At 38.9% G+C, this 13,751-nt stretch overlaps 1 protein-coding gene across 1 annotated transcript in view; it reads left to right on the top strand.

The window, feature by feature from the left end:
* The window catches only part of LOC131966925 (A disintegrin and metalloproteinase with thrombospondin motifs 9-like), a 50,743-nt gene extending 40,653 nt beyond the window's left edge, over positions 1 to 10,090 (top strand). Inside the window, exons 31-39 of the mRNA XM_059328608.1 lie at positions 1,544 to 1,714; positions 1,907 to 2,101; positions 3,452 to 3,581; positions 3,983 to 4,077; positions 5,363 to 5,457; positions 5,612 to 5,745; positions 6,159 to 6,250; positions 6,958 to 7,062; positions 9,954 to 10,090. Of these exons, the coding sequence (XP_059184591.1) occupies positions 1,544 to 1,714; positions 1,907 to 2,101; positions 3,452 to 3,581; positions 3,983 to 4,077; positions 5,363 to 5,457; positions 5,612 to 5,745; positions 6,159 to 6,250; positions 6,958 to 7,062; positions 9,954 to 10,043 (1,107 nt within the window). The 3' untranslated portion in view covers positions 10,044 to 10,090. The remainder of the gene's footprint in view (positions 1 to 1,543; positions 1,715 to 1,906; positions 2,102 to 3,451; positions 3,582 to 3,982; positions 4,078 to 5,362; positions 5,458 to 5,611; positions 5,746 to 6,158; positions 6,251 to 6,957; positions 7,063 to 9,953) is intronic.
* The last annotated feature ends 3,661 nt before the right edge of the window (positions 10,091 to 13,751 follow it).

Below are 13,751 nucleotides of genomic sequence, written 5' to 3'. Positions count from 1 at the left end.
CAGAGTGTTTCTGACGCAAGTGGAAGCCTCTCTGAGCTCTTGCTAAAATGCTTAGTGCTTAGCTTCCGTCTCTCACAGATTGAATGTCGTAACAGTTGATTTACTACATGGACCTGGATGTGGTAAGACATACAGGTGGTTCTATGGCTTTAAACACATAATCTAAGGACACCACTTTCATAGCAACACCATTTACAAATACACTTCCTCCCCTTTTTTCTCTTTTTTTCTCTATATGTTTGATACGAAGCTTAAGCCAGGAAAATGTAAGTTTAGCTTAGCATAAACAGAATGAGCGAACAGCTAGAACCAGATCAGAGCCCATCAGCTATGTGTCTGACAACTATTTAGCTTCTGGGGGCAAGGGCCAATATTTCTGGGGTTTAAAAGCTAAATCGTCGACATACGATAGCAGATACGTTTTTAGACTGCATTTCAGCCAGTGTGTTTTGTCTCTTTTCATTTCCACAAAGACTGTTTTCTTGCAGTCAGGAGAAACTGACAAATTTTAGAATGCTTCCTATGCCAAAATCTGGCCCAAGGCTAATGCTAACCTAATGAAAAGTGCCCCCAAAACACCATTTTCTGTGACTCGTCATTATAGTTGTAAGTCACCATGTTTCTCAGCTAAGCTGCCTAGAGACTGACCTCTAGTGGAGGCTGAAGTGCACTACATACACAAAAACTGCATTTCTCTGTTTGTTTAATAAAAAGACACAAATAAAAATCATACCTCCTCCATAATCACTCCCCAATGTACCGTTCTACCGCCCAAGCCTATCTTGTCCCATTGTCATGACAGCATTTCCTGTAAACATTTATAAGCACCTTTTTTCTTTCTGTCGACTTCTTCATTTTCAATTGATAAACTGTTTAAATTATTTTTAACAGACAAACATCAATCAACCCGCACCACATCAATTTCATATTCTCCAGTTATAACTCATGTAGCCGCATGTAAAGGAGGGCTTTCGTCATCACTATTGCATGTTGTGATTAGCTGTTAATGACAGAACATGTCAGAGGTGATTTGAAAGATTTATTGTGGCAAAATGTCTGTTTTTATTTTATTTATTTGTTAACAGAACAGATCATGGGTTGGTCTGGCTTGATCAGACGTGTTTAGTTAAAGCAGTGACTGTATTGTGATATTCTTGTCTTTTGGGGAACAGTGCGCACCCGCCAACTGCTAGTGAGTTTCTGCTCTGACCTTTCATCAGACACATTGTTGGCATGGACTGTAAACTGTTTCAGGAGTTAGATGTAGTATAATCTCTTCTCAAGACTTGGCCATGTCCTCGGCTCAGGTTCTTGTGCTCAACAGCACTGTGCTCTCCCAGCTCTTATCTACTGTTTTGACATCTTTACGCTGTAGTCCCATGTGGTGAAGGTACTGCTACACAAAAAGGCACAAATCTCAAACTGTTTATCTATTCATTCCCAATGCACTGATACAGTGAAAAAACTTTTTTTCTCAGAATAACACTCATACATGATTTACCGTCTGTGTAAAAGGCCAGTATCTGTCTTTTCTCCTCTACAGTGCAGTAAGTCTTGTGGAGTGGGCCACCGGCGGCGAGCCTTGCAGTGTGTGGACCACAACCAGCAGGAGGTCCATGATATGTACTGCGTGAACCAGATCAGACCTCCAGACATAGAGAGCTGTAATGGCCACGCCTGTGAGCTGATCTGGATCACAGGGGAATGGACTGAGGTGAGAGTTACCATTGGAATGATGTACTCCCACTTTAAATTCATAGTTGTAAAAAAGTCAGTTTGCTCTGAATAGGCAGTACTTTACTCTTGAAAAAGAATCTTCAAATCCAGAGATGTGGAAATAACAGAAATAACCCGTGTTTCCTGTGTGGAATACTGTAGTTATTTCATGATTTATTCTCTCGTCCAGTGTTCAGCCAGCTGTGGTCAGGGCTACCGCCAGCGTCTGATCTCCTGCAGCGAGGTGCATGTGGAGAATGACAACTATGAGTACGGCCATCAGTCTTTGTCCAACTGCCCCGGCACCCCCCCTGAGAGCTACATGCCTTGTAATTTGGACCCGTGCCCGTCGCCACAGGAGTGGAGGGTTGGAATCTGGGGACTGGTGAGCGAGTCCATGGTTCTAACATCGTCCAGTCATTTATCAGCATTTTGTCAAGGTGCAACGTGCATCGTTTTAGTCTTAATTTCCTTAAAAATAACCATAAGATTTGTGAAAATAAAAACTTGAAGGGGCAGCATGTAGGATTTAGGACATCTATTGTCAGAAAGGGAAAGTAATATTCATGTTTTTATCAGTGGTGGCAGTATTCAGACACTTTTTACTTAGTAAAAGTACTAATACCACACCGTAAAAATAACTCCACTACAATCAGCATCAAAATGTACTCAAAGTATCAAAAGTAAAAGTACTCGTTATGTAGAATGTCCCCACTCAGATTGTTATATATATTCCAAGTATATTATTAGATTATTTGTATTGACCACCATTTTTAATTAAGATAGGGCTCCATGTAACTACTTGACACAGTGCTATGAAGTTTAATTTAAAAAATTTCTAATCACTTTAAACTGATCATGTTTTGATAAATTTCGACCTGAAAAGTAACTAAAGCTGGCAGCTAAATGAAGTGGAATAAAAACTGCAGTATTTGCCTTGAAATGTATTGGAGTAAGTATAAAGTTACATAAAATGGAAATACTTAAGTATTGTACAAGTACCTCAAAATTGAACTTAAGTACAGTGCTTGAGTAAATGTACATAGTGACATCCCACCACTGGTTTTTATGAGTGTATATTAACCTGAAACTAATTATCCATGTCTTTCTGTTAGCTGACAATGAGCCCTTTATCGGCCATGTTCCACTGCCATGTTTCTACCGTAGCCCAGAATTGACAAACCAACCGTATATATGTTTATGTACACTTTTTCCATTTTTATATGGTTTCTTCAACACGCTTGGAAAGGGAGAGGGCTGTGTTCTGCTGTTTGCTGTCAGCAATCTCACCCCTAGATTCCATTAAATCCTCCTTTAAAATTAATTTGTGATTTAGCAAAGACTTACTGTCATGTTAATAAATGAGTCAAACTCATCTTCTGTATTTTTTTGTCCAAATTTCAATTTTTTGCGGTCAACTCCTAATATTCACATAACAGCAGTGGAAGGAAATGTGCTTACTTTTGCAGATTTGGTAGGAAAAAAAATGCACTACAATTCATATCATATATTCACAATTCTTTTTTATACACAAGCTTTCAAGGTTTTCTTTCACATAAATAACGTTTGCCTGACATAAAGATCATTGTACCTTTACTTTGAAATTGTGTCATAGTATAATGAGAAATAATTGTGTGTTCACATTACAAAAAATTACATGCACATGCATTTTCTTGCCACTGACTGTCATCCACAAGTCTGATTTTCACACTGTCATGGTTCTCCTCCCCTCCAGTGTTCAGCAGGCTGTGGTGATGGGGTGATGGAGAGGACGGTGCAGTGTGTGTCCACAGATGGTCAGGAAAGCCATAGGTGTGCTCAAGACGCCATGCCAGAGGCCAGACAAGTCTGCAGGAATCCAAGCTGTGAGTACTGTGAGCTTTTTGAACACAGGTCAAGCCTACCAGGGTTAAGTACAGGCCAACTGAATGCAACCTGAATTGCAGTCTTACTGTAGGTATGGCTTCACTTGATCCATTCAGCTCAGATATTTGGCCTTTAGTGAAATATTTATGAGCGGAGACAAACATCAAAGATTCACTGTCCAGTGTATTTACTTCCTGACGGCAGGACGGGACATCAAAGAGCGAGAAGCTTTTCGTTTTCTTTGGTTCGATGCAGCGATTTGTCTCACTTGACTTAACTTCTGAAATTCGTGCTTGCATGCATGCACATGTGTGTGTATAAAGCCAGAGTGAACCGTGTTAAATATTTGCATAAACACTACTGTGTCGCTATTTATTTCTACTTCTTTTGTGTCTCCAAGGCCATTTGCCTTCTAGCTGTCAAGATGTCCGGAGCGTGAACGGCCCCCTCCCAGACAGCGAACACTTTCTCAATATTCAAGGAAAAGCAATCAAGGTAAGATTATATGTCTATACATATCTTATTATCTGACAAATGCACTAAACACAGTTTATGAATTACAGGTTTTATGGGGAGGGGGAAAATTAGGTATTTTTTTATTACTTCTCTCTTGAGATTTCAGATTAGCCTTGTGCATCACTAGACATTTTTTGCTTTTTATTTTTAATTTTGTTTATGGCTTTAATTTTTTCATGGCTACAATTATTTTCTGAATTTCTGCAAATTCAATCTCAGCTCCCAATATATGTCTGTAATAAACTGTGTACCACCAGATAGGTCAGGAGCTTCGTCTGGATGACAGGTTTGCCTCTCAATTCATTCGATCGGACAGTTAAGAAAAAATGCGGACTCTTTTCTGCTCTGAGTTGATTTTTTTTTTCAATTTGAGGCATTCAGGGCACTCCTGCAGAATCACGAGGCACTTAACAACACAAAAGCAGCAAGCAAAACACTTCACTCCCATGCTGCTAAAATGCACTCCGTCTGACCGAGCCCTAATGGACCACTACACTTCATGTTGTTACTAATCACTGACATGTCCGAGGCTGTGACAAAAATAACATTTTGTATACACACTCAAGTTTGGTTTCATGAAAAAACAACAAAGGGAATATGTACACAAATTGACATTTTAAAGTATTTAAATCTGAAAAATAAAAGAATATTTGGAATGTGAAAAATGGCATTTAAGGGGTTAAAATTTAGAAAATGGAAGAATATTTGATAGTTGTGATCAGGGGAGAAGTTGGTTAAATTATTTTATTCAGTGACACTGAAAAAATAATATTAATATATAATTTTATGGCAGTGCCTTTGACACATTTTTGTCTTCTAAGGACACTGGGGCAACTTTTTAAATCAAGGTGCAAGGGTCAGTCACTGACAGAACATTTAACTATTTGTATGTATTAGGCTTTCAGTACATTTGGTGCTGCAGTTTGGTGTTCAGGGCTGCAGTAAAATGTAGAATATTTCACAACACTCTAAGGAAATTCTTTGAAAGGACTTTGAAGAAGCAGCCATCTCGATCATCTATAGGGATTGTCTGCATTGTGCTTCTGGATTTCATGGGGCTTGTAATTGCCATCATAAAAATATTCTTCTTTTTCCTCACCTCCACACAACTATTATTGTTCTTTCTTTCCCAATCTGCACTTCTTCTCTACTTTTCTATATTTTCTCTACCACCTTACCCCCTCTATCTCTGTCCTCCATCCCTGGTTCCCTCCCTCTGGATGCCACCTCTCCTTTTCCTCCTCCTCCGCCTTTTTCTCCTCAGGTCTACTGTGCAGGAATGCAGACAGAGACTCCACAGGAGTACATCACCTTGACAACGGGAGAAGGGGAGAATTTTTCAGAGATCTTTGGCTTCAGGTAAACAGCTAACAGGATAACAATGAGAGTAGCCTGTTTCATTACAAAACCCAGCTGACTCCTGGCACTGTTGTTTCTCTGTAAATGAAGAAATTCCATACAAGTGTATAGTTGAGCTAAGGTATTTGTGCGTGTTTTTGTGTGTGTTTCCTAGACTCAATGACCCCACCCAGTGTCCAGCCAATGACTCCAGAGGAGAGGACTGCGACTGTCGGAGAGACTACACCGCTGCTGGCATCACCACCTTCTCCAAAGTTCGCCTGGACCTCAGCAAGATGAACATCATGAGTGAGTGGCTGGTACACACACACACACACACACACACACACACACACACACACACAACACAGCATCCTGTGCCAGTGTTAACTCTACATTACTCTCAAATAACAACTTCCTCTGCCATTTAATTATGTCCGTGCTCGCGAGGGTTAATGGGCTCAAGATGTCTTCAAGGTTCATTTAAGCAACACACAATTACAGAGCTTGGAGGGATTAAATGGAATGAAATTATACTGATATTGCCATTAGGCTGACCCTAAAACTAAGGCTGGATTTAGACCAGTTAAATAACACAAGTCATTATGGAAGAGTAGGCTATCATTATGAAAGTTCATCTGAGGTCTTGTAGCAAGACACAGATTTCGAGGAATATTTAATCACAATGTACCTGATAAGCTTGCTGGTTTCTTGTTTCTCAGCTACAGATTGGCAGTTTGCTGTCACCCGTGAAGGAAAGAGTATTCCTTTTGCTACAGCTGGAGACTGCTTCAGCGCAGCACGTTGTCCACAGGTGAGAACAACAACAGCTGTGAATAGTATGTGTAACTAATAACATTAATGACGGCTCAGTTCTATTAAAAAAAAACAAATTCAACAACTTTTTATGTGGATGTCCAATCATTGTTAATTGTAAATGTAGTTGACTGAAGCAATACATTCCTCAGTGCACTCTTTATTGACCGAAAAAGCTGAGTCTGTAAAACCTGTTAATCTTGCTGCATCCAGCACCTTCATTTAAAATGACAGTGATGTAGTTGGAGGGAAGGTAGAACTATACTGCCTTGCTTTAGATGCTGCTCAAAAACAGAACTTCAATTGACTACATTAACCATCAACACTTATTGGACAGCCCATAACAGGTGGTTAACTGCTCGATTAGGAGTCTTAGTAAACAATTCCACTGGGCACGAATGCCTCAGAGCAGACCTAAATGGTATGCAGTTGTTATTAGTGTTATTAATTACACCTGTACCTCTATTGCTAAAGTATGACATGGAAAAATAACTCAGTATTTTATAACCAGCTCATGCCTCTAATTATTTAAAATGTTCCATTAAATTTCCCAAAACATTACAATTTGCTTGCTTGATAAAAAAATATATATATATTTAACGTTGAAACATCCCACCCCTAGGCTGGGTTTTTGTATTCTTTGATATTTCTTTTGATACTTTTCTCTCTTATTTATATTCTCTTTGTCTCTGTCTCTTCTTCCAGGGGCGGTTCAGGATCAACCTCTCAGGAACTGGTTTTAAGGTGACTGAGGAGTCCTCGTGGACCTCCCAAGGCAACTATGCAGTGGCTGACATACGAAAATCACAGGTATTGGCAATATGTCACGTATAGTGGATAGTATTTGCTCCCTTCACAATTTGTTCTATTTTTTCACATTTGTTAATTGTTTCGGAGACTCAAACAAAATTGAATGCAAGACAGAGACAGCCTGAGTTTTAAATTATTTATTTTATTGAAGGATAAAGGTTATATCACCCATGTGAAACATACTTGCCCCACTTAACCTTATAACTGATTGTGCAGCAACCAAATGCTTCTAAATTTAGAGACCAGTCTTTCACATCACTGTGGAGGAATTTTGGCCCGCTCTTCTTTGCAGAATTTCTTTGATTCAGCCACATTAGGGAGCTTTCAGGCACGACCTCCTGTTTAAGGTCCAGCATCACAGTTAGATTCAACTCAGGACTTTGCCTTTTCATTGTATTATATTCAATTTAGCTTGAAGATCTGAAAAAGTTAAGTGGGACAAATATGGAAATATAAAATAAATTATGAAGGGGGCAAATATTTTTTCACTGCACTGTATGTACATGTCTTTATTCTGGAAAAACTCCCAAAATTACAGCAAACTTCAGCTGAGTTGTCTTAAGGCAACAGCAGTGATGCTAACAGTGTCTCAAACCTGCATTGTTTCTAATGGCCTGCAGGGGGGGCTTCCACCGGTTGAAAAAAGAAGTCAAAATCATTTTTCTAATGAGTAATTATAAGTATTCTTCAATACAGCATGATGTTAATTTTTTATATAGATTTTTGTGTAAAATAGTTTTAAATGTAACTATGCTGTAACTATGTCCTTCAGTATAGTTCACTGTACCCCGGCAGCTCTTGCGTGCATAGTCCGACGTATCTGTAACTCTCCTTATTTTCCGTGCCTCATCGTCCTATTACCTCTTAAACTCCATGCCTGTCCTCTATGCATGTCCTTTTGGCTTCAGCTTCAGAACCCACTTGGGCAAAGTCCCAAGTGGGTTCTGTATCCCCAGCTCCACTTCTCCCCATAAACTCTCTGAGTGAGAAGGGACCCTTTTTGGGCAGCTGCTTGCTCAAGTGCCCAAACACCCTCCTCTTTTGAATTGGAGCTCAAGCTGCTGAGAGCATTTTTGTTAGGCGAAAACGGGAGGCAGTTGTGATGCCAGAAAGTGTTCACAGTCTGATATCCGTAGGCAGCCGGCCCACTGTGGGCACTCCAGGCAGTTTAAACAAAGCCAGGTTGTGACAGTGGGACGGGGAGAGCACTCCAGAGGAGATCAGACGAACCACTCACTGCACACTGTGGCTTTCATGTCATGGGATAGTGCACTCGCCTGATGCGACTTCCTTTTTGTTGCTCGATGTTTGGGACAAAACCATCCATTATGCTGCATGTGATTACCCAATTTATACCTGGTGACAACCTGCCTGGTGGGCCTCAATTTTTGTGTGCTTTTTGAAAAAGGAAGGCTAATTTTAGAGTCAACAAAACAACCCTACCACAAATACCTTTCAAAATGATCAAAGTGGTGTTTTTTTGCTGAGCAGATCCCTCCAACTAACATCTGTTTAACACTGACTGTTCAGATCAGTTACAGGGATAAATGCTTTAACAAACCATTTCTTCAACAGAGGAGAGAGAAATTCAAACAACAACTTTGATCCTGTCAAAATGTAATCTCATCCATATACACATTTTGTATGTGTTTTTTCCCCATATTTAGCGTCTGTATACTACATTCAATTCAAAGAACTTTATTTTTAGGAACTTCACATGTGGAGGAGCAGCAGGGTGTGTCCATACCCAACAATACATACAATAAACAAACACACACACACACACACACACACACACACACACACACACACACACACACACGACATATGGCAGATAATAAAATCTTTGCTGAGCCTGGTGAATAAATAAGTTATTAATGTGGGATGGGGGCAATAAATAATAGTTTCAAAAAAAGAGTCCAGGTGTTAAAAGAGAGAGGAGACAGTTCAAAAAGTGTTCAAAAGTCTTATGGATGCCGGGACAAATCTTGACAGGGCTCTATTTGTCCTTAGTCTAGGTGCTCTGTATCTGTGGCCTGAGGGTAAGAGGCAATACTGGCTGTGTAGAGTGTGCGTGATGTCCAAAGTGATTTGTGTTTACTACAAACCAGACTGGTGTTCACCTAAAGCAGTTATAAGATCCTTTCATATTGTGTTGATTTTGGCGCCCCTGTGGTCAAAAGTGGAAGTGTTTCCATGAGCACAGCTGTTTGCAGGATGCACAGCATTGATGGAATGTATCTATTTGTTGCTCTGTAAGCTTTAACTGTAATATGTTAATGGTGAAACAAAGAAAACTTTGTTTTAGCCACTAACATAAATTCATACACTGATGCAAAACCATGTCTCACAATGTATTTCATAGATAAAATAGACATATTACAAACCTGTCTACATGGATGAGAGCCATTTTAGTATCAGTTTTGAATCCTTTAAAACCCCACAATTCTCTTCATCTGTTGAATAACTGAACAAGGTTGACTTGTGTTTTCGCCCATGCTCTATCACTTGCTTGCTTTAGGTTTTATTGTGTTCTTCAGTCAATTCTTTAATTTTTCTATTTGCTGGCCCTGCCCTAGTATCAGCAATAACTACAAATTTTTATCTAAAGAAAAATCTCCTGCTTCATTTCAACTGGCTAACATACTACTCGCTGCAATGGGAAAATGTAAACATAATCTCTTCTGGTCTGTGTGCTGTAAATCATTTTGTCACGTTCCACTGTGACAGGCAATAAGAATTATCATGCAATAATTAGTATACATAGGTCAAATACAGACATCAGTATTAAACTGAAACCAAAAAATCTCTTTGTAGTTTCTGTAAGCAACAGCAGCAGAATCCCACATACAGTAACTGTTGTGATAATATTGTTCCTCTTGTGTCCACAGGATGGCAGCAGAGTGTCAGGAATGTGCGGAGGCTACTGTGGTAAATGTACACCGTCCTCTGGCTCCAGTCTGCCTGTAACAGTGGAGTAGATGAAATACCATCAAACAGGTGTGGGATGCATTCTAAATATGACAACAATACTTTTCAGCTTTAAAAAGAGCAATCTGTAATCCAAGCAGAGATAATATAGTAATGCTTGTAAACAGAGGAATAAATCAGGCAGATATTTCAGCGTACAATTCTCAATCAAGTATTTTTTTTTGAAAAAAAAAAAGTCTGTATTTTTGTACCATAGTAACTGACTGATTTTTAAAAATATATTTATATATTTCCATTCATCTCGGCAGTCCTTCAGGTTCTCATTGTGTCGAGCCATCCCTCCTCTTTGGTGCTCCGACCCGCCCTGACCTCTTTCACTCCCATATGTTTGTATAGTGTAAATTAATCTGGTGTAAGTACTGTACATAGCAGGATAGAAATGTCTTATTTATTGTACTCTCCTTTTATTTTTGTATTGTTGTAGCATTTAACTGTTTTGTTGTCAGTAGCAAACACCACAGTTGTCATTTCTGAGATTTTTGCCAGAACGTGCCTTCCAGTTTGGTCCTGCCATTACTCCACACTGCATGTGTTACAGTCACATGCTGCTTTATGGACCAGTTCATTAAGTTGGGTTTATTCTAAGTGTTACTGTTTATCATATTTAGTGAGGTGTCTCCAGTCAGTGGGTCTGTTTTTTAAACCTTTATCACTTTCAGGTAACATTAGCAGAAACAGATAACTAGTATAACCACAGTCCTGTTTTATACTGTGTGCCATCGAGCAGCTTGTGTAGAGGACTTTCTTGGTTTTGTGATTTGTGAGATAAGTGAAATTTCCTTTCAGATGTAACCAGAAGGTCCAGCGATCCTTCCAGTTCTGTTGTGGGCAACTGATGTAAATCTGTCCAGATACTTCCATTAACTTGGCAGTCTACAACATTTACAGCCTCACTCATTAGCACATTTCTCATCTCAATACTTTTGAGGTGTATGTGCAGTCAAATACAACAAAAACTTTGAACCAGGAAACATGCGTTTGTGTCCTGTGTGAAAGTAAAGTAGTAACGTCACTTAACAACAGCAGGTATGGGAGAGCTGTGAGGCAGTTGAAGGGTATAATAATAACCTATGTTTGTAGAATGAAGTGTGTGTATGTTGGTGTGGAGGTGGGATTTACCGACCAGACGTGGGGAGGAAGTGAGACGTTTACCCGTACACAAACACACTCCACACACACAAACACACTGGAAGAACACATTACTGGATCATAAGGAGGAGGTGGTAGAGATTATGCTGGCAGACATCAGACAGAACCACATTCCTCTGTGTTGTTGCATATCTCTCAGGTAGCGTGCAGTGACCGGGGAGAGCCATTAGCCTTTAGCTTTCACAGAGCAGACAGGTTATCTTATCTGGAGCAACTTAAAAGAAAGACTTCACCTCAGGCCAATAAAATTCCAGTAGATACTCCGGAGATATAATGCACTGGTCCGGGCCCTGGAGACACCTCTCAAAGTGCTGAGGTCACGGGCCCTGCAGCGTGATTTCTGTCCAGATGCTGCCTGTAAACCTTTACGCCTTCTGTATCTCACATTCTTCCCTGCATCGTTGTTTTTATACAAACTGTACATACTGATGTGACGTGTTGTTTTTGGGACAATATCAGGGTACTTTTTGTGTATATGTATGTTTTTGTATCTCTATGCAGTTTTTGAACAAACATTGAAAGACACAGAACAATTCAGACAGTCTAGAATTTAAAAAAGAAGAACTTTTTACACCTTAACTGTGTGTAGGGGAGCATACTTTTTTAACAACTGATTAAGAAGCCATATTTGCTTTCTGTAGATGGTGCTATCTCAGTGCCTTACTGTACGTTTTCATGTGCACACTTCAGCCAAAGGGAAATTATTTTAAAGACAGTAAACATTTTGTCTTACAGTTGCAACTGATAAATGCACTTCTCATTGTGAATGTCAGAATTAAGTTCAGTTAGTTCTCAGGTGTCATAAATGAAGGGATCATTATGATATTTAAGTGTATTATCTTATTTTACACACTTGCCACATGTTTATCAGGTAACTCAAAATGTATTATTGAAGTTTAACGAAGTAAAGTGTCCTATAAGCATTATTTTACATGCAAATATTTATTTTCTTTATGTGAATGTACATAGATGACTATGATTTACCATCCAGTATCGCCATAAAATGAACCGTCTGATAACACATTTCCTGTTTTGTGAATATTTATATGTATGTCTTATCTGCACTGACTGTATAAGCAGAGTTTGGTGCTGCCATATGAGAAGCATGATTTATGTATGAGATCAGATAAGCAATGATGAGAAGAAAATAAAATTTCTGCCATGCTTGCCTGTCTGCTTTTTACACTAATATATCATTTTTACTCCACTTTGCCCTTTATGTTTCATCCAACTACAACACTGACTGTAAAAATCCTCAACACACAGTCAGATTAATGCTTCGATCATAAAATTCTCGCTTCACAGTGCTTCTGCTTGATTATGATTACACACCTTGTACCATCATAACAGTCTGGCTTGTGGCCTGGCAGATGTGTTTTATGGATCTAATCTAGTCTCTGTCTGTGTGCATTACAGTGAATTATCAGGCCATCTAGCAGATATCAAAACTGGTCTTTTTAAATAATTATAATTCAGTGCTGAGGAAATTTCAAAAGACAAAAGGCAAAGGGGAATGACCTTTATCAAAGGCAGATCCAAACCTTTCAGACGGATTTCAAAATATTGAAAATAGTTTGAATAATAATGTTACTGAAATGGTTGTTAAAAAAAAAGTTAAATTACGTTAACGCCTTTCTTCGATAATGTCACCAAATCATGCTTGTAAATACATATTTTAAATAGTGACCACTGAGGAATTCCCCTTTGAAGAGAACAGCCTTCTACACACATTTACAGACATAGAGCTTAAACCAAGGACAACAAAGCTAAACACAGGTAAACATAAACATTTGAGTACTATGTACAGATATAAATATTAAACTAGGACTGCAAGCAGTACTGAACGGGCCCTCGCAGTACACGCGTGTCGGGCATGCTGCCGTCGGGGTGAGTGCGTTACAGGGGCCAGTCTATACCACCCCTATGAATTTCATTGCCTTAAGTGTTAAAGTGTGGCCACGGTACCAAATATGAAATTAGACTGCCACCACAGTGCCACATAGGGGCCGATCAATAAAACCTTAAAGGGTTATCCTCAGGAGGGCATTGACAATAATTGTACCAAGTTTTGTATAATAATGCACAAACTATCCCTTTAATCCTCATACAGTGTCTGAAGGAGGACTCTTAACTGATATGTATAAGTTAGAAGAGGCAGGTAGCAATGGTGGAAAGTAACTATGTACATTTACTCAAGTACTGGACTTAAAGTACAATTTTGAGGTACTTTTATGTACATTTTATGTAACTTTATACTTCTACTCCACTACATTTTGAGGCAAATATTGTACTTTTTACTCCTCTACATTTAGCTGACAGCTTTAATTACTTTTCAGGTCAAGATTGAAAATGAAAAACATGATACATTTAAAATGATTACCCATTTTTATAAATGAAACCACTTAAAAGTTTATTAGGTAGTTAAAATGAGCGGAGTGGAGTCATTTCACAGTGTGGTATTAGTACTTTTACTGAAGTAAAGGATCTGAATACTTATTCCACCACTGCCATTTTACTTCTTTACTTTTTTCTTTTTTATTATTTTTCTT

Source organism: Centropristis striata, chromosome 3, assembly GCF_030273125.1.
Source record: "Centropristis striata isolate RG_2023a ecotype Rhode Island chromosome 3, C.striata_1.0, whole genome shotgun sequence".
Taxonomy (NCBI): Eukaryota; Metazoa; Chordata; class Actinopteri; order Perciformes; family Serranidae; genus Centropristis; species Centropristis striata.
The sequence above is the reverse complement of the archived record's forward strand: the minus strand, read 5'-3'. Positions and strand labels throughout refer to the sequence as shown.